General features: G+C 40.1%; 1 protein-coding gene across 6 annotated transcripts in view; it reads right to left on the reverse strand.

The window, feature by feature from the left end:
* ntrk1 (neurotrophic tyrosine kinase, receptor, type 1) overlaps positions 1-27,212 on the reverse strand; it is a 59,233-nt gene that overhangs the window by 28,658 nt on the left and 3,363 nt on the right. For 3 of the 6 annotated variants that reach the window (XM_067510981.1, XM_067510979.1, XM_067510975.1), the window contains exons 2-3: positions 7,192-7,307; positions 3,436-4,175 (exon numbers count right to left, since the gene is read on the reverse strand). In XM_067510981.1, coding sequence (XP_067367082.1) covers positions 3,436-3,632 — 197 coding nt within the window. In that variant the 5' untranslated portion in view covers positions 3,633-4,175; positions 7,192-7,307. The remainder of the gene's footprint in view (positions 1-3,435; positions 4,176-7,191; positions 7,308-27,212) is intronic. The other 3 variants (XM_067510977.1, XM_067510976.1, XM_067510978.1) reach the window with 3 other exon arrangements.

Genomic DNA, 27,212 nt, shown 5'->3' on the forward strand with positions numbered 1-27,212 from the left:
AATTAGACAAATGGGAAGAAAAAAAAACCCAAAAAACAACCTCGTTAAATTAATTTACTAAGGCTACTTATTATCACCTAAATTTAAGGGGTAATTACAGTCAGGTGCTTTAGTCAGTGGGATGCCAATCAGGTCTGGGGGGTCCTGCCCTGTTTAGTGAAGAGAAATCACGGCCTTTACAGCCTGATCTTGACACAGGTGTGTAGAAGAGATGGTTCACGAGGACCTTGGAACAACAGATGTTGGTGTTCACCAGGCTGGAAGGACATTACTAAGAAGTTCTGAAGTTTTGACCAGTTGACTTGTTTGCAGACAGTTTACAAATGGACATTCAGAGTGGGGGACCAACAAAGACCACACCATGAGCAAGGGATGTCACAGTGTAGGAAGTCCAAAGGAGCCCCCTGGGGAACATCTAGGAAACTAAAGACCTCTCAGACCGGCCCACTATTAGGAGAACACAGAACAACAACTATGAGGATGGCAGAGCTGCACGGAGGAAGCCACAACTCCTCCAAAAGAGCAGAGCTGATCATCCACAGTTTGTTCAGAGCCATGCAGGTAAACCAGGAGGCTGTTAGATGAATCTTCTGTGGACAGACAGCAAAGTAGATACTTGTGGCTTGAACTTGAAGCTTTATGTCTGGTGACAAACGACCTCTGCGTTTCAGCACACGGCAAGAACCGGATCCCATCTGTGATGGCGGAGGCAAAGTAATTTGCGCCTGCTTTGCCATCAGTGATACAGCTATGACTTCTGCGGGTGTACGAGCAAATTTTGATGGAAAATGTCAAGTTATCCCTCTGTGAAGTGAAGCTCCACAGAAAGCGGATCCTGCAGCAGGACAACAACGCTAAACACAAGTCTTTCCAGCAAACAATAGTTAAAGCAGAGGGAATGTAACGTCCTGCCATTAAGCCTTCTGTAATCAGTTAACCTTTAGCTTTGGAAAAAAAAAAAAAAAAAAGTCACCTGGAGATACGTCATTTTCATGTTATTACACTGTCGCACACAAATGAAAGACTCTCTTCAGTCGTTCCTAGCATGTGGCTTTGTTTCAGTCCTCCACTTCTCTGCTTGTCAGCTGCAACATACAAACCTTTTTATTCATGTCTGATTGACCCACACAGCAATAATGTGATTAAAGGGCAGGTGGGCCCAGGATCACCCACCGCCCTTACTTACGGGATTGAGCCAAGTGGCTTGTATATCATCCCTTGTTCCCATTGACTGGCAATTCACAAAATTGAATTTATAGCTCAGTGTATGATGAATTTCGGCCCCCGTTCCACAGTTAATGGCCCCTTGTTTGTAATCGGCTGTATTCCCTTGCACTGCCAATACGTTGAAGTGTTGTTGTTTGCTGGCATGTAGAGCACCGCGGTAAACAGAGGCCGAGAAGGGTCCCCCCTCACTTATTGATTGAATGGTTCAGAGAGAATATCAAGCCTCACCCTCAGCCCTACGAAACATGTTTAGCTGCAGGTACAAGAAAATACCTCCGAGGTAAAAAGGAAAGGCGAGAGATCGAGAAAGACAGAGAGAGAGAGACAGGGCAGGAAGATGGAGAGAAAATGAGGTGGGGGAGGGAAAGAGGAGGAGAGGTGAATAGAGGCACAAAGCAGCAGTAAATTGACTTGCTCCACCGAAATAGCGTTTCACAAATGTAGTTCCTTCTTAACAAGTGCTAATTGCTCAGATCCGGGGAAAGGAACAAAGAGAGAACAGCGTGGTGGTGCAGAGACTGACATTTAGTTTTCCATGTTGGAGCTGATGGTGGGTTGCGTAATAATACAGCAGCCCTCTTTAAATCACAGGTGGTCAGTTTCTGCTTCTTTTTCTATACAAAGTTTTAAAAAGCCAACGTTAAATAACAGTCATCTGCCGCAGACATGTTGTAGCCGAGTGAGGGGGCTCAGTAACTTCCTCCAGTTTTATTCCCACGAATCCCAATCCCAACTAGAGATGTAGATTCGTCCAAACCCATTCTTCCATCAAGTCAACATTGTCAGTTTCATGTCCGTTTAGCAGGTGCACCACAGCAAAGAGCATTGCCGAGGTCGGTACGGCCTCAGAGGTATGGGCGGGTCAGCGGATCGCTCATCAGGGATGGAATTTACAATTGAGCCAAAAAGATTGAAAAATACCTTCAACAGCCAACGTGTACCTCCGATTTCAGCATGTGGGTTTCAACCGTGGTACATCAAGTCCCGATGTGATGAGCTTAAAAACACAGTGCACACGTCCCCACATACAAAAGGTTTACTGGTGTATTTAAGTGGAAGCAGATCAACACTCACAGTAGTAGAGTTTTTAATATCACATTATGTCAAACTGTGCTGTGATGTTATTTTTTAACTTCACGTACAAACCCAAACTACACCCACAGTGTCCAAATGGAGCTGATCGGCTGAGTTTACACGCATTCAACTTAAAAAATGTTTTGCCTAAAGAGGTTTTTTTTTTCCTTTCCAAAATGTCAGAATGTTTCCAAAAGATTCAATATTGTGAATGTGAAATTTCAAATGTCTTTTCAAAAGGCTTTAAGGCCACATTTTGATGCTCACTGGATTCTAGGATATCAGTTCCTGTTACTCTCTGCCAGTTTTACAGGACGAATGCATAATTAATTCCCCAAAACCAAAGTGACTAGATGACTACCAAGCGAAAGAATCTCAAATATCAGTAGATTTACTTTACATCAAGAGTCAACGGGATTTTGGATCACTCTGAAAAAACGCCCCAAATGCCGTGAAAACAGAGTTGAGTCTGATTAAACATCTTAAGGGACTTAAGACAGACATACTCCAATACTTCGCTGTGACACCAACATTACTTGGTAAAAAACAAGTAGATTAGCATAGTGTGTTTGTCAAACCCCAGCTGCGAACAAACCCTGCTAGTAAAATAGCAAAATGATCCAACAAAGATTGAATCCTTAAAAAATAAATGAAGACACATCTGCACGGCAACTTAAGTGAAATGGAAAGCCGTCACCCATCAGAGCGCGGAAAAGCACTTGTTCTTATCCAAAACAACGAAGAGCCACTTTGTTGCAGTTATACAGCCTGTGTAACTGCCTCGTCTTCACGCATCAGAGACTTTTGCATCGCTCATCCAGGAAGCTTCACCAGTGGCTGTAGAGCCACAGGGAGTAGAATAACTTTGAGCTCTCTTTAACAACGCCACAAAAACCACATTTAGAAATTATCCGCAAGTTTTATTTTTCCAACTGAATGTTCACATCAAGGAAAAAAAAAAAAAGAAGCAGACGCAAGCGCCACTTTAAAACCGAAAATCTGCCACGAGACACTTGACAAATTCAGCGCCAATCCAGAGTGAACACGAAAAGTGACAACAGAGCTTGGCAAACCACCAACATCTGAGCATCTGTTAATTTAGGCACATGCAGAACAGCTGAACATAATACTCACATCTCAGTCATGTTCTCGCTCTCTTGCGCTGCCAACGTCGGGATGCTGCCGATACCATCGGGCTCCAGGCACAGCAGCGTGGCGAAAGAACACCGGCAAGCTGATGGGCATCCTCCCAAGGTACGCACGGTGGCCAGGCTGAGCAGGGCGAGCACCAGGGGTGGGAGAAGTGCCAGGGCCCGGAGTGCTGCCGCCATGCTCAGAGGAGGAGGTTTGGCAGCTGTAGTTGGAGTCAGTGTCTGTGTGGTTCACCTAATGAAGAGTCAGCGATCAGAGGTGAGGAGCTTTCACACACACACACAAACACTCTACTCGCTGCTCTCTGACAAGGTTGGGATCCCAGCTGGTCAGGGTCTGGTTGTGAGCCACAGCTGTACTGAGCAGCAGGAGGGGCAAGCAGGCAGGCAGGCGAGCAGGCAAGGGGCCTCTGGGGACATGGTGGTAGTGGGCTGCAGCCTCTCTCTTACTCCCTCTCTCTTTCTTTCCTCCACAATGAAGGGAGGGGCAATAACAGGGGCTAGAGTCACCAGACACCTCAGAAAGCAAGTCGGGGGGGGGGGCTTGTAGATGATGATGGGAGGAGGAGATGGGATAGGGTGATGGAGATCTAATCTGTCCCGCCAGCAGCTCGAGATACAAGCAGTGCCAAGAAGTCAGGTCTCATGGGTGCACGGCTGCATGCAGCAGCATTCTCACACTAAGGCATCCTGCTCCATGGGTGGACCATAGACCTCAGTGACCTGGAAGAATTTATTGTTAGAAGGGTCATGATTGTTGAATTTAAAATGAATTTAATGGCCGTGGAGACACACTATGTGCAGTAAGGTGGTGTGAACTGATTCAATGAAAGGAAACACAAGCAGAGGTCGTCACAGTTGTAGAATGAGCTTCCATCTTGCTTACTGTACATTCCTGCAGTAGTTAAACATCATCTCTTGCAAGTGGAAAAACCCATCATATTGTCTCACCTAAATTTTTCAAAACTGAGAAATAATCTATAAAGCTGAAATTCTACTATAAACTGCCTGTCAACAAATTGGTTTTAAGCGAGTTTATTAGACCTCTGTAGTTCACATCTCTTCTCTGCTTGACAGCAGAAAAATGACAGTTTAGTCTCCAGCATAACAAACCCACTGTGTCGAGTTTTGATAAGGAAAACGGTGCATGACATAAAACGCATAACAGTTTATTAAGAGCCTGCCAATGTGACAGTGTAATGGTGAAACTACAGGTCTGCGATTACAAATTAAACCCATTCACAGAGCTCAAAGATGTACGTGCACTCGAAAGCAATCAGCTCTGCTCCAGCCAGCCCTTCCCACTCTCTGGTCTGCTAGTAACAGTGGGTTTAAAGCATAAATTGTGGGGAAAATCTTTTAAAAAGTAACAACTTATAATCTAGAATTTAAAAAAAAGAGGAGCACTTTTTTTTTTCCAAATTTGTTTACCTCAGTTTCCACTTTTAAAGTTATTTAAAATAAAAAAAGCTGGAGCGACTTTAGCAATTGTAAAGAGACATATTTCCATGTGAAATAGCTGAGCCACGATGAACTTGGTTTAAAAGTTTGTGATTAGGATGAGGAGCTGTGAGAGACCGAGGTGTTATTAATATTGGCCCCTCATAGAGCTGCAAGGCAAAAGTCAAACCACAGATGAAATGATTTTTGACGAAAAAGCTTGCACTGTGATTTAAATGTAGGCTGGTATTCATCAAGAGCATTCAACATGTACACATCATTTTCTTAGTTGTCCTGTGTTTGCCTGTGAAGGTTCTACATGAAGCCTGAGGGGAAGACCTGTAGGATCTACCCACCACTGTAACAGTTCTCTGTCAGCACGTGAACCCTCCATAGTATCCATAGAACCATTTTTTTCTTACCCACGGGACCCCCACTCCTCTTAGTCGCTCTGCACATGAGTAAGGTCATAGTGCCCTGACCACAATTACTGGCCACAAGCTGAATAGCCGTTTTTGCTGCTGTCGTCAGGATTATTCAGTGGCCTAATTACTCTTCCTTTTTACGCCCCTTTGTCTTGGTCTGAGCTCAGCAAATAGCGCGGCCACACAAGGCGCTTATTCACAGCCAAAGCGTTGCAGGGTTCATCAGGTAGACCGGTTAAGAGATCGGAAACTGAACAGGACACATCGCGTGGGAGGGGGAAATATGCAAAATTTTTAGAACATGAAAGGGGAGTTATACTATAACATGAAATAACATTTATGTTCTTGCACTTTTCAGTCCATTTCCTGGAGTATTTGCTCTTTGATCGTGCAAGGAGGGGGTTGCACATCTCTGGATATTGATGTTAATTAAGTGTCCAAACCAGATCAGATCTCCACCTTGGATTTGAGAGTTACCCATTACTGAATATATATATAAAAAAAAAAAAAGTGACTGTTTTTCCTTATGCAACAAAGAAGTATTTCAGTTCCTCTTTGTTCGTGTCGTACTCAGGTAATTTAATTTATATTCAATTTGCTTAAAACTTTGAAAACTGCTGCACGTAGTCATCTGCTATAAGGAGTTTCTATAAAATCAGGCGGGTGGGACACAACAAGTCCTGATAAAACAATGAGCAATCAAGTAATTTATATTTGCCACCCACCCACGTCATCAGCTTCCCCTAGAGCTCTTTGTTAACTTTATAAAGTTGACAACTAGAACAAAACATCCTCTGAAATGTGTCTGTTTTAAACAATGGAAGAATATGAGACATGAGTGTTATTCAATAAGATGTTTACCAGTTAAAAAAAAAAATGTCACACTACAATAAAATATTCAGCTTTTCTTAACATTAGTTATGGATTTTTTTTTTTATTCAAATGTGTGTATACTAAATATTAAGCACTTCATTTACTTGCTTTCAGGGCTGACAAAAAAAAAAAAAAAAAAAAAATCTACAAAGTGTGTAGAATAATTGCATCTTGTCTCCTGATTTCCAAGTGATGCAGCCTATTCATGCGTGACTGCCCGTTTACCAACTCGTACTCATTCTTGTCCATCCTTCTGCTCATTTCAATCGCCACAATTAATTCACAACACAGTGTAATTTCCTTCAAGCCATGTGCCAATTTTCAGCCTCTCATCATTTGGAAGTAGTGGACATTTGACAGATAATAATGGACTCATTTCTCCCCGGGTATTTAATTTGATTACTGTTTTTATGCATTATAGTGATTGATGGTCAGAGAAGGGCTTAATTGTGACACTTGGCTTTTGAATCAATCTCCCCGTCAGGTCAAAGAGAAATACACTGGCTGGGGCTGCACTCACAGAGCAGACTCAGTCGCTGGTGCATCCTGTTTTATAAGCTTCACTAAGCCACATGTACGTGTCCCGTCCCAACTCCTACTACCTCTCTGACACACACACACACACACACACACACACACACACACTAGCCTAATTAAATTAATGAATACAGTGATATTAAAGATTTAACCAAATATGAGCAAGTACCATCTATGTAGCCAAACCTTGGTACTGTATATATCACATGTGCTGCTGAATTACACATTTACTTTGGGTAATATTCTTTTATTGTGGCACTGTAGTTTATTTTCACACACACACACACACACACCTCTCGTGTCCAGCTGTTTTATGTTGTTCAGGAAATAGCTGTGTAATATCTTGTCCCTAAATTAAAATATTGCTATGCTTCTAGCTGGAAAATGCCTCCAGATGACATCATCCAGGAAAACGTTTCAGTTCATATGAAGTCATGTGTTCATATGATGCGTGGTGCTCGTACTGTAATATGGCGACTGTAGTGTTGGTCGACCTGCTGCTCAGAAATCCTCTGGATGAAATCATCTGAATCCCTCATAATGCAACACTGATCCATAGTCATCTGGCAGAGTTTTCCATCTAGAAGCATGAATATAATTTTAATTATAGGAAAGCGAGAAAGGAGTTTATAAACTTTAAATTACATGTATGCCCCCCAAGCTACAGCCATAGGATACAAATTGGAAATTGTTAAAGTGACGCTTAAAGAATCTTCTGAATTACCATTTTGTTTTTTGTTTTTTTCGCAACAACTGCGCAAAGGACCACCAGGTATTCAGGGTGGCAAGAGGATAAATCCCCCGGACTTCACACACTCAAACATTTTCATTTGAAAACTATGGTAAAAAAGTGTAGAATATTATTATACGGCACATTATACCTAGAAATGTCTGATTGAGTGCTTATCATCTCATCTTTATTGTTGGGAATACTTCCAGAAAGTCTGGAGGCCATTGAAGAACTCCCATTTATCCCATTATCACAAAAACCCCGAAATCACGCTCAAGGATTTCTGAACCGATGGGTACATTTGAGTTCCTTTGAAAGAAAATAAATAAATAAATAAAAGATTTACGTACAGCACATCTGTGCATCAAGGACAGTTTGGTGGCAGGTTAAACACCTGCACACAGGAAAACTATAAGAGAAGCTGCACTTCTGTTGGACCTTTTAACAATGATCAATCAGTTTCAAATATATACTCATCGAGAGAGAGAGAGAGAGAGAGAGAGAGAGCACGAGAGCGAGAGAGAGAGCGAGAGAGCGAGAGAGCGAGAGACAGAGACAGACACAGGAGAATGAGAGGGTGAGTAAAAGCTCTTTTGGACCAGGTACAAGAAAAGGCTTTTACACTTAGTGGTAAATGCGCGTAGCTGCCATGTTTGTATGTAGGCTGTGCTGTGCTGATGCCATTTGCTTGCTGTACACTGGATGGTCGGCTGACATGAAGGATTATGTTACATGCGGATCGTTGTTTAAAATTATTCTCAGCATCTTTGTAGGAAATTAAGTTCCATAGTTTCAGTTTGGTTGCACAACAAAATCAACCGAAATAAATATTTTTATTCCAAGTTGATATTATTCCAAACTTTATCACTTGCTCCCAAAGGTCCTCATATTTGATCAGTTTAGTACCTGTTCACAATATTAAAGTATGTCACAAGACTGGACTGTTGATCACAATTCATTTGGAAACCTCGGACATTATTTTGTATTATATTTAATACATTGCTATGCGGATGAGTGTCACCAGAAGAATGATCCTTTTTTCAAAGAACAACAGTGATAATTCTTTAAATAATGACAAGTATATGCTTTAACCGACGTGGTCGTTTTGAAGACAGCACAGTTCCTAAACCTTCAGAAAGGAATATTTCCACAGTGCTGTCCAGTTGTTTATTGCTTCTGACATCACCGTTCCACTTTGTGTGTTGGTGGAAATCTAATCCAAACATATGTCAATTTCAACAATTGCACACTGAACCTTTAAGTTGTTAGATAACCAGCAAGTGTAGCTGCTGTGGCCGATTATCCTCAGAATATAGACTGATGACCCTGCGAACACACTAGCCTGGATGTGATGTAATGACTCACCATTAAGGTTCAGGGTCCCAACAGTGTTGTTTGAGTTAGAGAATAGCCAGTGGAAATAAAGCACGTGGGGCTCTGCTGCTGTATTGAAGCCTGTCCTCGTTTTCTTAAGGCAGCTGGAAGTTGGATCAACGGGTTAAGTTTGCTGCATAGTTCTAAAATCTCATAAGTGCTTTCTTAGAAAGCAATGACCCTGTCGTGGTTGGTCTTGAAGTTTTCACCTCAGCTACTTTGAAAAGCTGTGTGGCCCTGCTACTGTAAATGTTCATCATTTTGTCCTCAGTGTTCTTGTAGAAAACTTTTTTTTTTTTTAAATCAACACAAGAATACTCATCCCCCTCAGGTTGCATTCGGAGCTCCACTGTCATTGCTCCGATTCCTCCTCACGTGGGTAGTTGCACCACGTATGATTCCAAATTCATGCTTTATAATGTGCTTTACCAGAACACGAAAATCCTCCATTTATACTTTAGCCTATGAAAATGGAGATCAACATTGTATGGATGGATGTGTATGTGTGCAGTGAATGGGTTTTGTTTTCCCATTCGATGAGAAAATATTTTTTCATTTGAACCAGTTTTATAGACAACAGTTCTTACATTTCTGTGGCTTTGACTCCTTTACTTATTAGTACTTGAATAACAGTTTAATGATTAAACTGTATTCAAGAAACTGGGTTTACTTAGTGCTTTCAGCTGCCGAATATTATTCTGCATCAAATAAGTAATTTCTTGGTGTCTGAAACTCTTGAACTCTTATAATAACTTTGTTTTTGGGAATATATTTTTAAGTATTCATTAAAGAATATGTAGTATAATATTCCTCATGCTGCAATTCTCTGAAGTGTGGCACACATTGGATTTCCTAAAGAAGAAGTTTCTTCAAATTTGGCACAATCATGCACAGATTTTGGTGCTCAAAAGGTCAGAGGTCAAAGTCAATGTGTCACTGTCACTTCAAGCATGTCCATTCTTGTGAACGTGACATCAGAAGAAGGCCTTGAGGGAATCTCTTCAAATTTGCCACAAATGTCCACTTAGACTTTTGGTTGCCAAAGGTCAAGGTCAATAACCTTTTTTCCATCCTTTTTTTGTGAATGCAATATTATAGGAACAACTAAATGAAATTTCTTCATATTTGGCACAGTTCAGGACTCAAGGATGAACCGAGCACAGTGATCAAATGTCAACGTCACTGTGACCTAATATAAGTCGTCTTTAAGCCAACACTATATCTCATTTCATCTGGTGCAGATGTCCACTTATACTCATGGATGAACTGATTAGATTAACTGTCTGGACAGACAAGCACATAAACTGCAACTTGCCTGGTGGACAGAGGCATATGGCTGTGATTCAGCATTTCCTAGACGAAGGTATGCTGCACAGACTGTAATGGGATGCGAAGTAAACTTGGGATTTGGGGCTATAAAACAAAATTGCCCTGTCTTTGACAACACGATCTAAACATTTTTGTGTTGCATGTGAAACACTCTCTATTCAAATATATATAAATTGATCCAGTTTTTCCTGAATTATGTTCAGTTCAAATGTTTCTTCCAAAAATGCAACTGCTGCACTGGTGTAGTGCACAAACAATTTGGGTAGTTGACAACAGGTAGTTAGACTGCTAGCAACTATAGATCTAAAAAAAAAATAAAAAAGAAAGCTTTCAAGGTACAAAATTGCTTTGCTAATGTTTAGGAGGAAGAAATGCATTCAACGAATGTGTACGGCAATAATTTACAAATGTATATTGTAACACTAAACATAAACATGGCTTGTTTACGACGTAACGCCACAGTGCACCTTTAACCAAGGATGATCTCCAACGTCACCTAAATATAACCATAAAAAGAAAAAACTTCGTAAGATAATAAAAAAAAAATTCAGGCAGCCTTATTTTCTAAATCGGCAGGGCCGTCTTTAGTTCTACAAATACAGGAAAAAAACTGAGGTGACTAATGGCACATAAATACACAAGCCACTTGGGGTCCATTTATTTGAAGAGCTGAGCAACTAAAAGAACTGACCCTGATGTACAAACTCTTGTGAAAAAAAATAAGAAAAAAAAAAAAAAAAACTTTGTTTTTCCAAAGACAACAGCCATTTCGGAACCTTACCACTGATTTGTTTGTCTGTGACACTCCGTGATATTTCAGCATAAATAGGTGATCTGAGGAACGGTGGCCCTGGTCATGTTAACGCCATATGTTATCCAATGAGCTCTTTGAGCATGTGTCCTCTGTCTCTTATCAGATGAGCTGCAGTTCACTACAAGCTGATGGAACAAGATACAGAGAGGGGACTAAGCCATCACAAGCTGCAGTGTCTTTATCTACAGATCTGGACATCACAGCCCCCTGTACCCACATCAGACCAAATCCTTTCCTCCCTGATCGATACACCACCAAGCAAAACAACGGTGTTGGGTGTAGCCATCTCAAATTCTTCTTCACTCTTCTTTCTTTTTTTTACATCACCCAACCCTTTCCCATTTTGTTTTCCATTTGCATTTGCGGCTGGAGTATCAACGCTGAGGCAATAAAGTTCAGACCAGACTGTGTGTGTGTGCGCGTGTATGTGATAAACATCCAAACATTCATATTATATATGTACCGTGTACCTACGTGCTCTCTACTACTAAATAGAAGCATTCGGCCAATAACTTGCAACTATATCCATCTGTGTGTGTGTGTGTGTGTGTGTGTGTGTGTGTGTGTGTGTGTGTGTGTGTGTGTGTGTGTGTGTGTGTGTGTGTGTGTGTTCACGTCTCTCTCTCTCTCGTGGATGTGCATGTGAGCTTGTGTGCGCACAGATCACAGGGGTAAACCCAGGAATCAATGGGCTGGAGTAGGCTATAACACAAGTTTTATGAGTGTGTGTGTGTGTGTGTGTGTGTGTGTGTGTAACCGGACCAGCCTGTCTCAGCCCTCATTAGTACCCAGGCTGTAGACACCAGAGGCCTCCGAGGGGCTCATGCAGATGAGCAGAAACCTGAGGAGTTGTGGTGGGAGCTGGGGGTTGAGACAACGACAGTTACCTCAGAAGCTAATGAACAACAGTGTCTCTCCTCCTCTCCGTCCTCACACCATCTCTGTTCCTGCCTCTGTCCCTCTTTCTTAAGCCTCTTGTTAGAAACCTCCTGTTTGTTGTCTTCCTCCATCTTTCCCTCTGTCTGTGCTCAACAAAATACCAAATGAAGACCCTTTTTTTTGCTTGACCTCAGTTGACCATTGGATAAGCTCCGCCCCACTTGCATACAATTATAACCACAATGCAATGAGTGAATTTCCATTCACCTGTTTATATCCACATTTAATAACATAGTTTCTACATGATTAGATGAGCTCCAGTGTTGGTGTATTCACAGTCTCTGATCACAGTCCAATCATCTGGCAGCACCTCCAAACCATCCAGAGTCTGTCTCAACTCCTCCCTGAAAACGACACAACATTCTTCCTTTTTCAACTTCCACCACTTTGTCCTCTGCTCTGCCTTGGTCCTCTTCATCTTCCTCACTAGCAGAGTCATTTTACACACCACCATCCTGTGTCTTCTGACTACACTCTCCCTTACTAATACTTCACAGTCACTGATTTATTTCAGCAACACCAGATGTAGTTCACCTGAGTGTTTCTACCTCTGCTCTTATACGTTACCCTATGTTCCTGCCTCTTCAAGAAGACCGTGTTCACTACAGCCATTTCCATCCTTTTTGCAAAGTCTAACACCATCTGTCCTTCTGCGTTCCTGTCCTGAAGGCCAAACTTGCCAATCACGCTCTCAATTTCATTGTGTAGATTGATAAAAAAAACATCTCAAAGCTGCACACATCTGTATTCAGCACCAAGGCTGGTTGTGATTTAGTTTTGTTGAAAGTTCAGAGAGAAACACAGCACCAATCATTTCAGGAATTTACCAGTAAGGATATTAATGTACATTTAAGTGACAAAGGCTTTTGACATTCTACAGGAATCATGGCCGCTCACCATCACGAGCAAGATGTTGCGGCAGAACCACAGTCTGCAGGGGAATGAGGCTCCGATGCTGCATTAAGAAAATGTTAGACACTGGGTTGCTGCATGCTTCCATTTTCCAACAGTTAGGATTGGTTTCTTTTTACTATGACCACAAACAATCCCTAACCTTAACCAAGATGCCATTTTGACCATAAACAACAAAGGTCCCTGTACCTAGGGAATCATGAGGTTTCTGTACCCATCACTGGATGGAACCTTAAGCTAGATTTAGGCCCAAAGTGCTGGCCAAATGGTAAAAAAAAAAAAAAAAAAAAAAATCCACTCTGCTGTGTCCACTTTCTGTAGCTACATGAACCTAATGATCCAAAATTCACATCCATTTTAAGCTGTGATTTGTCAGCTGGGCCAAAATGCGTAAGGTGCCCATGACTGTACATATTGTTTTGTAACACAACTCTTGTTGGCATTTGACGAGCCAACACTATGAATGTCTACGTGGAGAGAATTTCTGAAAATGTCCCCAACCCACATAATTTTAGCTTGTGGTCTTTCCTCAACTCTAACCAAATCCTTTTTTTTTGCCTGAACCTAACGGAACCTTAACCACAGCTCTGCCAAAGCAGAAAATGTTTTTCTTCTTTGAAACAATTATTTGTTAGACTTTTGGAAGATGGTGGGATAGGATGCCAAATTGCAGGTAGGGCATCGGATCAGAAAATACTTCTGTACCACTGTATGTGTCTTTATTTTCACTTCCTATTTCAAGGACTTGTTAAGGGTTTACCTTGGGTGTACTGCAACCAAGTCTCTCTCAATCAGCCTTTCAGTGTCTTTCTGACAACCTTTTTGTTTCCACCAGTGTTGCTGAAGCACTAGAAACACATTGGGAATTAGGTGCATGCTGAGGTTGAGTGACAGTGGTTTATAAAAGGTTCAGTCTCCTAATATAAAGACCTGGGTAAACAAATAAAGCCAGCATGTCCAGCTCTATACCTTTCCTCAGCAGAAATGTGTGTTCTTCCTGCTTCCTTATGCTATACAGTTCACTTTTATTTTCACTGTTACTTGCCACTACTGCATCAGAAATACTCTCCAACACAGGTCAACAGCCTCAACAGCCTCAGAAGGGCAATGAGATACCACCACTAAATAGGAAGATAGTGAAAGAGAAATAAGTGAGTGTACAGCATAAGCTCACGCGGGGAAAAAAATAAAAATAAAATAAATGTCAGTCAACTTCACTCACACTGCAAACTTAATAAAAAGGTGTGTTTCAGCCTGTTGTGTCTTAATTCACCCGTTAAATAAGTAGATTTTCTTAATAAGCTTGATTCTTTCTAACCAAAAGAATTTTCTTTTTAAAAATTGTTCCGGAAAAGGGAGGAGAAAAATTAATACAAGTTTTAAAAATCATGGTGAAGTGGTATAGAAACTGTATTTCACCTAAAGTACATTTCTGGTGTTGAAACCAATATTTCTCTCCCCTAGTTATCAAACTAAAGATTAAGTTTGACATCTTATTATTAAACCTACTGTAACAAAGCTGGTTTAGTCATTGACTAAGAATAAGAGAAACTGTTTGTTCGCTTTGTTGCTCTCGCTTCGTCACCCCGTCCCTGCTGTCCACCACATCTCCAGCTCATATCTATGTTTATAAAGAGCTGCTCTCCATTATCCTAATTGGAAAATGAGACTAAAGTGCCGCTTTATTGACAATACTCAGCCATAACCCCCCCCCACCCAAATTCATCTCATGCACTGCACTTCATCTCAAGGCAGCAAACACATCCTCACCTTTTTTGCAGACATGACAAAGTAAACTATTACGAGCAGTCCCTATTATACATTTCTGACATAGATTACTATGTATATTCAATCGCTGAGCCGGAAAATGCACAGAAACGTTGACCCAAACCTATTTAAACTGATGTTTCTGCTGGTTATAACCAGCTTCTTCCCCTTCACCGCATCCATACACTAACTTATGAGAACAACGAGAATTGTTCATAATATTAATATTGGAGGCATTTTGTGACTCATGTGCTACATCAAGGTCCGCTCATAATGAGGAGCTTTATGGAATATGCTTTCTGCAGTTCTCTCAGGGAAAAGTCAATAATCCAGTGAAATACACAGCGGGAACATTATAATTGTTTACTGCTCTCTTTCTGTTATGCCAAGAGTTATTAGTGGAAAATAAAGTACAAATATAGAGTAACATCAACACAGTCGATCCAACTGATGGAGAAAAACAACGGTCCACTGTGGTGACTGAGGACATTTCTGACCAAGTCCTAAAACATCCATATTATAGGATGTTACTATATATGAGCTCGTATAAACTTCACTGAGCAAAAGCCCACAGCCAGCTGTGATTTGGTTTATGTGCACTGTAGCCATAATGTGTTTTTCTAAGAAAAAAGCTGAAAGATTTTCATCCCCAATAATTGACTATTACTCGAACTCACTACAGTCACTATGATAATCACAACAAGCATTCAACACTTCCAGAAAGCTTTTACTGTTCTCATCACCGAGTCTGGTTAGTGTACCCTGGTGAATCATCCTGGTTGTGACGCAGCAGGAAACAACAAACATTAACCACAGTAGCCAGTTCTATGAGTGTAAGTGCAGCCCTTTATAGTTACTTCGAAAATTAACACTACACTTTGTAATTTGAGTCCATCCAGGAAACAAAACAAAAGTAATAATAAAATAAAAAATACATTTATTTCATGTGGATTTTAACAGACCGTGAAGTCACTTGGTGATGACTGACATTTTGGGCTGTAAATAGCTAGTGGTGTCATTTAGTCACAAGTTTTGGGTTTTTGGCAGCAAATAAAGACCACTTTGTCTCACAGCCCCGTTTTAAATAAATAAATAAATATTTTTAAAAAAGCTGTTTACTCCACTGTGCAGAAGCCAGTGGCTCTGAAATTTGTGAAGCTCTGTAGGGGATGAATTCACGGTCAATGACTTCTATATCAACTGGTTAAAGTGACACTGAGTCGTATCGCAAGCTACAACTGGATGGTATCGTGGAGGAATTACAATAGAATGGGCCCCTGTGCACGGACATGTAAAACTAGAGTTTCCAAAAGTAGAATGGGAGGCAGAGCCTTTAGCTATCAAGCTCCTCTCCTGTGGAACCAGCTCCAAATCCAGATTCGGGGGGCAGGCACCCTTTCTACAAACCTCCCTTTTTGATAAAGCTTATAGTTAGAGCTGCTCAGCCACTCTGAACTAGCTTTTAGTTATGATTGTATGGGCTCAGACTGCTAGGGGACCCCCAAGTGCAATGGCTTCCACCCCTCCCGTCTCCCTCTGCACGACATTAACTTTGTGCGTTCTCCCTCTCCGTGTTCTCTGGTTCTACTGGAGATTTCTTCCCTCAGGTTTTTCCTCCTTCACTGTGACCTGGGGCTTGCTCAAGGGGGGGGGGGGTTTATTTTCCCTCCATGTCTGTATAGTCTTGACTTTATTATGTGCTTCAGAGTGCTATGAAGTGAATTGGCACTATATGAATGAAGTTGAATTTAATTTAAAAAAAAAAAAAAAGTCTCCTCCCTCCAATTTTATACCTGGTAAGTAACTAAGTGCAATGTTGAAGTGCTTGTAATTTACAGGAGAATTTATTTTACTCCACTACTGTTCAGAAGGAACAGTGTTCGGTGATGAGCATTAAATGATTCACTATTAGACCTTTTTCCAGTACTGTTAAGTTGAAGTAAAGTAGCAACTGTGTTTCTATTTAACAAAGAGGGTCAAATAATTGTGAGTGGTTGTCATTCCCGAGTGTCAGAGGACATTTGCATAAATGTCCCTCTGACCACCTTTTGAGCGTCTGAGTCACAAAGGATGACGCCCTTATGTTTGAGGCCCAGCTCACACTGAATAGCAATTTGTCACGCCGTCAATTTTGGATTCAGAATGTGTGAACGGAGCATTATATAGCTTTCAACCCACAGCGAGCTTGCACAGATCCTTTTAAGAAATTCAACTTTCATTCAATTCAGTTAAAACATGCCACATTTTTCTAATATTCAGAACTGTGAGCGAATCATAAAGTGCACAGCGGCCCACGGTTTGAGTTAATGATATCTCAGCATGCACCAGCGAGCAAAGCAACATGGTTTGGATTGGATTTAAAAAAAAAAAGAAAGAAATGTAGTCTGTTTGCCTCTATTTTAGCAACTTTTCCTAAGAATGCTTTGCCTCTGAAGAACTTCTATTAGTATAACACCTCAGGACGCCACGCGACATCACAAACTCATCGAATGAAAGGATGTTATGTTTGTCTCTAGTAAAAAAATTAATATTAACCATTTAATGATTGAGTATCCTAATCAAAACATGTCACTATACTGTAAATGTAGGTGTCAAATTTAAATATACACAATAAATACAGAATTGTTCATTGTGTCATTTGTAAATTGAGTTGCACAGACTAACAAAATAAAAATAAACACATTAAAAGTCATGGACTCAGCAGCTCTTTGGTGAAGTATTTTTAGAGAACATGAAGAAACGTCCCTCGTTAGTATTCCCTTCTAATTCTTGACAGTGGATTCGTTCAGCTCCAGCTTTGCTGTAAAGAAATTGCAAGAGCTTTTCTATTACTGTGCATCAGCTTATTAAAAACACATTTTACTTCACTAATTCAAGCCGACAGACAGACGTGCAGGAACAGCTATAAATACGCTTTTAAAGAAATATTTTGTGGGATTCTTGGGGGAAATGAGTCTCTCACAGTGCCATTGAGTGTTATCATAAGTTGGCAAAAACAGGATGCATTTGTTATAGCTGTAATTATCAAAGAAAAACTTTGTTTGTTGAACTATTTAGTTCAAATCTTGTTTTCATGAATTTTGAGTAAACTCTAAAGTCAGTTCATTCACAAACCTGAAATAAACAGTTTGACAATAAAATCCTAACTACTAAGTCAACTTTCTAAAGCAGCATTTCATGATGAAACAAAATTATATTATGATGCATTATAATGTGTATAATGTGTAAGTTATATTTGCCATGCCCCCCCCCTTTCTAACTGCCTGCCAAAATTCATCTCTTGGGTTTTCAAGACATCTTGCAAAAGAGGCTACAAGTGACGCTATTTGGTGAGCTGTGGGCTTTGGCATAGACAAGGAAAATGTCCTAGATAGGTTACTCCTGCTAAAAGCTCCAAGACATTATAGACCTTACTGCACAAACTATACACCTGTATAAACGTAAATGTATTTTATTGGGATTTTTTGTGACAGACCAACAAAAAGTGGCACAAAATTGTTAAGTGAAAGGAAAATGATAAGGTTTTCAGTTTTTGTTTCTTTTTTGCAAATAAATATCTGAAGAGTGGCGTGCATTTGTATTCAGACCCACTTTACTCTAATACCAATATCTAAAATCCAGTGGAGCCAATTGCCTTCAGAAGTCACCTAATTAGAGTCCACCTGAATTGATGGGAAGATGGATGGAGGACAACAACCCTAAACATACAACCAGAGCTACAATGGTTTAGATTAAAGCATATTCATGTGTTAGAACGGCCCAGTCAAAGTCCAGACCTAAATCCAATTGAGAATCTGTGGCAAGACTTGAAATTGCTATTCCATACAATATGACTGAGCTTGAGCTATTTTGGATGAAGACTGGGCAAAAGTTTCATTTTATAGATGTGCAAAGGTAGTAGAGACAAGCCCCTAAAAGACTTGCAGCTGTAATTGCAGCAAAAGGAGCTTGAGATGTTGAGGTTCTGTTTGGGATTGACGAGGATGGACAGGATCAGGAATGAGGACATCAGAGGGACAGCTCATGTTAGAGGTTTCAGAGAAAGTCAGAGAGGCCAGATTGAGGTGGTTTGGACATGAAGTTAGTTGGTGTGAGAGAAGAGGATGCAGAGAACAGAGTTAGATGGGTTAGAAACATTTACAGGTAGAAAACACGTGAAAAATCAATTTCCACATTTGCTTTGCACGTGAAAGTGTTACAGAGAATGGCTCAAAGTGGCTTCTAATAGACTTTGAAATATGAGAGTATCATCAGAGCCGGTCTGAGCATCGACAAGAACACAGAATTGCTTTTATAAAAAGCAGCAAATTCCATCGGAACATCATGAAAATATTTACTATATGGGAAGAAGACCACCAGCTGGTCAAGCCGTTTCACTTCACCACAAGACAAAGCAGGTAACGGTCGTCATAGAATTTGATAGGGTCAACTTCAGGAAACACCCCAGGACAGTTTTCCTGTACGTGCAAACGGCACACAGTCATTCTCCTAGTCCAGTGTGACGCCAATGAATATATTGGGTTTAACAATTGTACTGAGACAGTCCCTCTTAGATTAATTAGTTACCTGTTAGACCAGGGGTCCTCAAGGATCCTCTCTAGCTGGTTTTCCACTCATCCCCACTGTACCCAATTTGATGAGGGGGGTAAGACTTGGTATAGCATTGCAGTAGTTACCATGTTTAGGATTATTTTTATTTATTTACATCCTATAACTCGAGGGAATTCAGGTTTTCTGGATAAAGTTAACATTCTCAAATGTCTTGCCTGTTTTGCCAGTTTGCTCACGTGTTTATATTCAGAGTCAGATTGTGCAAAAACACCAACATCTCCATATCACAGGACGTTGCACAGCACAGCCGAGTCCCCTTTGTTAGTAAAAACTCTTTTAGCAGGATCAGAAGCAGATTCTAGCACAGTGAGGCGGAGAACGTGTGGACGCTGTCAGCTATGACGTCCTTTTGGTTGCAGAAGTGTCATTAGCCGCATTCAGACCATGCTGATTCAATCAAAACATGAGGAGGTGAGTTATTAGCTGCTAGTTGCTCAGGTGCAGATAAGTTTCTGTATAAATGAAAGAGAAATTCTGAAGAGATGTGCAGCCACTTTGGTAACTGGGCCTTCATGTCACTCTCATTGCACCGAAGGTAACACAAAAGTTCCTAAAAAAAGGTGACATGTTAAAGCCTTGGAAACTAATAATGTAACCTAACATATTGCTTTTAATGAACAGGGGGTGGGGCAGTGCCAATCCAAAAGAATGACCGACGGGGTCACTGAAATTTTAGATATGCCATTTAAACGATAGGAAACATCCTACATCCACAGCTCAGACAACTTATCATCACAATAATTATCAATATCCTGACTAGGTTAAGTGGAGAGAGATGGACCCTAAGCACCATAAACAACTGCTGGATCGTGATTGAATTAGTGAGTGTGCAGACCAAGAACACAACCCACCACCCTCTGGGCAATGTTATAATCTATCAGCCATATGCATCCCTTTGTTTGGCCCCTGTTCAGTCAGAGACTTGCTCCCTCCCATTGGCCAACTGAGGATAATCCTTGAAAGAGGCTATAAAGCTGCCATTTTGGTAAGATGGATGGGGATCGGTCACTAGAGGCCTGGGCGTAATCACGGTAAATTGATGGCGAATGTTTTCTGTCTAAATTTCCACATCACCCTTGGTGAAAAAGGTTCAGGAACTTGCATGGAAATAAAAATACTAAATCTCACGCTCACAAATTTGCCAGGAACATAAATGAATTCCAGCAGCCGTGTTACACAGCACTAGATACAGTGGATAGAGGCTCACGTGATCTTTCGGTAGAGTGCTACAAGGTGCTGTTCAGTGTTTGGGACCAAGGCCGACCATAAAGTCCTGCCCCTCATCCTGAAGAGTCACTGTCCCGTCTGTCCCACGCGATGATTCTGCTGTTTCATTTCTACTGTAGTTTGTTGTATGCATTTCGTACAAGAAGCTACAGCCGACAGCTGAGGAGTATGAAAAAAGGAAATAATGTATATATCTAACCCCCCCCCCCGCTAAGATTGTCTCACCTTGCACCATCGTAAGTGTGTATATCAGGAAAAACAAAAGTATTGTATGCTTGCGATTCGGGTATCTTCACATGGTCGTTTCATTTAATAAAGACTGCTCATAAAAAAAAAAAATTTAAAATTTTTTTACATTTCTTTAAAAAAAAAAACAAACAAAAAAAAAAAAGCAAGTTAGCTGTATGTAAAGCTTCAAAGCTTAAGGTGATTTACAAGAGCAGCAGTAAAACTTTAATGGCACTGTTTCAGTGAAATTAAGTTTGGCCTTTAAAAAAAAAAAAAAAAAAAGCCCAAATTACTTAATTTGATTCTGCGGTTTTCTCAGGTCAGATTTGTTATTAAACGTGTAATTGATGCACAGTTTGAACTAAATCTTGTTTTCTTATCAACTAATTCTCTTGTAACTTCACATTAGGTCACTAGGGGGTTAGACTCTCTAAAAAGAATAACGAAAAACTTGGTGCGTGGATTCACACACACACACACACACACACACTTTATTGTTATAAGTTACTGTGTACAAAAAAACAAAAAATAGTTTTAAGACTTTTAAACATGAAATCAAGAATTAATGATGATTTATGATATAGCTTGAAGGGACAGTAAATCATGTTTTTTTCAAGCATTGTTCATGGGGAATATTTAGTAAGTTCACAATGTCAATTTCCCGCTCAGTTATTGCTCTGTTCAAAGAAAACAAGTATTAAAAGAAAGAACTGTATGTGACGCATCAAAATACCATTAAACTTGTTCATATTTTACATGTCCATAACTATGTTGATAAATAACACAATTTCAAAAATGTTACTACTGAACATATCATTATTAATTATCCCCTTAATAAACAATTTTTAAGCTTGCGTTTAGTCACTCACAGTAGGTGGTTAAGGTTAGAGGGCTTTGATGGTGGTCGGATTTAATTGGAGAAAATGTAATCGTTGCTTCACATAGAATGTGTTTTTGCTTTTAAACCACCGTAACATTCAAACTTTGTTCACACCTGCAATCTGTCTCACCAGCCTCTTGAACCACCTCAGCTCTCAACTTTTTACCAAATGTGGCACTTTACCGATTCAGAAGACATGTTGCGAAGACATATGACCACAAAAACCTATTTGCATTGGGAGCTTAGTTGCATGTGGAGGTGATTTTTGGAGGACAGCATTGCCCATGAATTGGAGAATGAAGGATATCACATATCCTGAGCCTTACTGATCAAGAGGATTCTAATTAAATTTAATTTATTCTGGAAAGCTGCATATACTGCAATTTAAAAAAAATAAAATAAAAATTAATCGCAAATCTATTTCTGCTTTAAATTATTTACCATTACTGACCTCAATGACTAGTCTGGTGGCAGGATTTGCTAAAGCGATAGTAAGAAAACCCTAAAACTCTTTTTGCCCTATTGATTTTCAGGAACTAATCGTGCAGCAATATTTCTCATCTGTCCTGCTTTCACATTTTCATGTTTATCATTGCGTATTAACCTCTGGCATTATCACTGTAAACTGGGGCTCTGACCTGTGTCATCCAGGCGGCCTTTGTGGGTCAGATCCAGACGGATCAATGACGAATTCAAGCCATCATTGATTCCGGGGCAAAGACATCAGTCATGAAAAGCTATAAATGAATTTTTTTTTTTTTTTTGCGAAGGCTGGAAATAAGATGGCGTCCACACCCAACATCTATACCACTTCGTGACGCCTAAACGTGCATCAAGTAAAACTTTTAGCACCTTAATTGATTATAAGATGTGTGCAGAGGGTTTGTAAGGTTGCTGATCGATAGTGGCTCACCTCTAACAAATCCTCCTCACCTACATGTATTATTTCAGCCCAGGCTCCTAAAAATTGCCTCAAAAGAGCATGCTGTCTTTAAAAGCAAATCCATTTCGCCACCACAAAAGAGTAGTGCAGGCTAAAGAGCACAACACACAAAGCTGAGACTAAAATATTGTGGTGTGAGCTGATGAATGATCAAAGAAATCTATCTTCTACTCATTTGTGACTACATGTGTAAAAGTCCTTTTCATTTCTATCCAATTTTAAATGAAATTTGTTTTTTGTTTTTTTAATGTCAAAAATCTGCTGTGTTCCTATGTGGGAGAAATAGTTTGCACTGATTAGGTTGGATTTGTTGTTATTAAATGTGTAATTGACGCACAATTTTATCTAAATCTTTTGCCTTCTCCGATTGGTTAAAAAGGCTCAAAAACCTTTAGAAGAGAGTTTCTCTGCACTGATATTATATTTCATCACATTAAGTTGAAATTTTAAAACAGGGCTCTACTAAAATGATAAGTTAAAAAGTGACATTTTAGCTTTGAACTTCTGTGGCCAGTCTTACACTAGTTAAAAATATATAGTTTCCTCAATAATTTGGACACCGCTTGGCTTTGCAGAGCAACCAAATTCATGCTTCTGCATTCATTTTACAAAGATACCTTAGTTGCATGCTAAGCAATGCAGTTGTGAGCATTTACACTTGTGTGCGTGCGCACGTGTGTGTGCGTGTGCAATCACATCCCCAACACACTAGTTTGTAGTGGGTTTTCTTTTTTTTTTTTGTACTACAAACAATGGTGACTAAAACAAAGTGGACCTAGTTAGAGTTGAGGTTGACTGAAGCTTAGCAGCAGGTACTTTCACTAAAATGCCTGCAATGTACAAAAAAAATAAAAATGATGTTGGAGAAGTTGATCTTTATGGCCACTGAACTGATTGAGCAAGTTAACCAATCACAGCAGTTTTGCTCTGAATAGCCGCACATCAGGGGTAAAGTCTGCATTGGCATAGTTCAAGCTCCAGTTTCAGACTTCAACCTTGCCGAACTTCTCCTCCACACTTCTCCCTGCAACCAAAATCTGTTTAAATGTTAATATAAGCCAATTCTCACTAAAAACTGTAACTTGTAAAAACATAGCTTGAGAAAATGTTCCTTATTTCCATAGTTTGAGTTTGGCTCCTGTAGGTTCAGACTATAATGCTGTCGGCAACAAAAACTGGTTCATTTTTTGCTATTTCAAGTACCTTAATTACCTCCACGAGTTGTGTGTCACAGTCAGTGCTGCAACTGCCGACTGCGCTGAAGTGGGCCCAATCGACAGGCTAAATGCCAACTTCCTATTGTTTTCAGAGCGCTGACATGTGCCGGTTCCTTTCGCCTTGGTTTCTATTCAGTTTAATACATTGCAAAAATCCTTTGTCTGGCTCTCTGTTGTGTAATCACAGTTAACACCAAGTCGATTTTTTTTTTTTTTTGGTTTTAAATGACATTATTGCGAGGAGGTAAAGAACTGGATTAAAATCAAAAGATGACCTTAGACATACTAATTATACAGTTTGGTCCTTCAATAAAAAACCTCATCATAATATTCGACTTCCCTATAACACCACATGGTATCACGTAGTCGAGGACAGTCAGAGAAAATGTATATATCACGCACATTTTTACTCATGTAGGTCTTTCTGATTGAATTAGCAATTAGTGTGTTGTTGTTCATTAGAAGAAAGAGACAATTTAAAAAATGACAGACGACTCACATTTCCTTCCACCAGATCACATTGGGGTCATTCTTAAAGTGTTTAAACCAACAGTACACAAATCTAACCAAAACTTTACCAATACTATGATCAAAAAGATGAATAAATGGTTTTATTTTTATCAGCTTTCCAACAGTTATGGAAGGTAATGCTGAATGATGTCTGAAGCTTAGCCGCAAGTGTACGGAGGACCCCACACAGCATTTTTCCTTACACACATGATATGACGACATGTGGCTCTGTGATCGAGAAACAACCCTAAAATATCAGGAAGAGGTTTGAGATTTCGAATGTTGTATGAATAATCGCTCAGGTCTCTCATTTCTTGTGAGCCCCACTAAAGAGCATTACAGTAGGAAGCTGTAAAGGACCATAACTAGGGATCGAGAACGCAGAGAGAGCTGTGCCAGAGCGGAAAAGCACGGGATTATGAAGAAGAGAGTGGTACAACAGAGGACAGTGGTGTGTAAGTGAGGAGAGAGAAAGGTCCAAGCGGAGGGGAACCGAGTGACAGAGGGAGGGAGAGTGAAGGAGAGAAGATGATTTGTGTCTCTCTCCAGTGTGCTAGCGTTACAGGAATGGCCCTCCAGGGCAACATGAAAAGCCTCTTGATTGTTAGGAGTGGTAACTGGAGCTCCCAGCTCCTTGCCCTGATAGATTTATTTACATTTCAGCGCCTGGAACCCACTCCGAAAAAAAAAAAAAAAAAAAAAAATGATACGAGGCAGCAGGGGCATCAATATTTTGTAGGAGCGATGATCCTCCTTTACCCAATCCCCAGCTCTTTTATTTTATGACTTAATCTGGAGAATTCACAAGCGGTTTATTTGTCATCATCTACATTTGGTTTCTCAATTTACACGACTCTGGACTCTACAACTTGGGCAGTTACACAATTGTTGTTTTTCAGCACAGAGTTTGGAATGAAATAATGGATACTACAATAAGCTCTTTATGACTACACAGCAACATGAGAACGCTTTCTGTTTCTCAACCATCAAGAGACCACTCTGTGAGCAGGACCTCAGAGGATTCACTACAATACGCAAACCTCAAAAACACAATGCAATGTAAAAGAAAGCAGTTAATTTCTACAACAAAATCCCAAAAAAACCCTACACTGAAGTGATGAAAGTGTGTATAATTAAAAAAAAATAAATAAAGGGAATATTTCATGAGCCAAGCAGAACACTAACCATTCGTGTGGTCGTAACTGCAAACTGGAATTTAATAATGATGCTCTTCTGAAAGAAGCAAATGGTGCATGTAGATGGAATAAAGGAGCGTGTTGTCCATTCAGATTCCGCCAAGTGCACAAAGAGTCATTTATCAGGACAGTGGTTCCAAAAATAGGCCAGAAACAGCTAAAGAACTTCCCAATCTGACCGAGCTGCTTTCCACTTGTTGCAGATCAGATTTAAAAAAAAAGGCACAGAGATCCAGCAATGATCAGGAGCTGAAGCTCTGGCTGCAGTGAAGGCCTGCGAGAGCCTCCCCACAGAAGACACAACAGGTTCAAGGAGATGACTTTGTGTAAGTAAATGTTCACCTGTCTAACTATTTTTCAAATTGTGGGCACTATGTTTTGCATCTACCACATAGCCCCAATTTTTTAATTTTTATTTTATTTATTTATTTATTTTTATTTAAACACTGATACACTTAAAACTGAGCACTCGTGCATTTTTTGGTTGGAGGGTTGGGGAAGAAGGAGGGGGAAAAAAAAGTGTAGCCATTTTTTAATTTTTAAATGGCTGAGCAAATTTTACAGGAAGCGTAAAAGTATATTTGTCTTTAATTATCCTTAACTAACACTTAATCAATGGCTATTTCATGACCATGATTGCATTATCACATCTGAGTGAGCACACTACAGCACTTCTCAGTTGTTGTACCTCTGATTACTTTTTTTTTAAAGTCATTTCAAACAGCCAGGCTCTCACTTCATTTTGAAAGGCTTAAACACATTCGTGCTGGACCCCTGCCGAGCCCAATATTACACCTAATGTGCAATCTAAAATTATAAATGGCCCTCAATGTTTTAATTTGTGCACACTATGTAATTATTTCAAATCAACCACTGAAAGGCAGATTTTGTCTAAGCCCTTTCCACAGCATCTGTCAATGAATAGTGTTAAATTCCTTCAGATTTTTTATTTTTATTCATTCATTTATTTTATTTCCTCAATCCTGAGATGATTTACAAATCAAAAAGTTTTTTTTCAACTGGCTTATTTCCCCCCCCCCCCGGTGGTTTCTGAAGACAGAAAAATAGTAAGTAAATGATTTAGCCACGGCAGCAGCTCTGCGAGGGCCAAGTTTGATCATAGAGTTAAGATCACCATGGAAACATGCTGATGATAAGCCGGTATAATGTTTGCCCATGTTGACATGACACTAGCTAATCAGCACAAACAGCTGATGTTAACAGCAATATTTTTAAGAACTTCATCATCTTGTAGATAACTGAAGTGTGGACCTGACGATGGTGTAAGTCAAAAGGATCAGGTTGTCAAAGTGGTGGACACACACTCATTTATAGCTTTGGTCCAACACGACCAGCATAAATATTTGAGAGGGAAAGAAATTGATTTTTCCAGCGTGTCTTAACGTTATATTTAGGCGCTTACAGGTACGTGACCATGTTTCTTGTCAACTACTGCGGTGTAAGGCATGGGAGCCAAGAGGCCCAGGCCTGGCTCAGTGAGAAACACCCTCCAAAGAGGGATTTCCCCCCCGTAACTTGGAAAAATGAGACTTGAGATTGCAGCTGAACATTCGTATTAATGGACGCCTTCACCGATTTGGAACTTGCTTCTCTGGTTCTACTTTGGGAGGTACATGTACATAACTTCCATTAAACTTCTCTCTGATGTCCCGATATCAAAATATTTATCTACTCCTAGCTGAAAAAATGCTTACAGATAACAACACTTGGAGGAACCTTCAGTTCAGATTATCTTATAATGTTGCTCCTGCAGAAAAAAAGAAAGGAAATCGTTTCCACGAAGAGAA

This window comes from Channa argus, chromosome 7 (assembly GCF_033026475.1).
Source record: "Channa argus isolate prfri chromosome 7, Channa argus male v1.0, whole genome shotgun sequence".
NCBI lineage: Eukaryota > Metazoa > Chordata > Actinopteri > Anabantiformes > Channidae > Channa > Channa argus.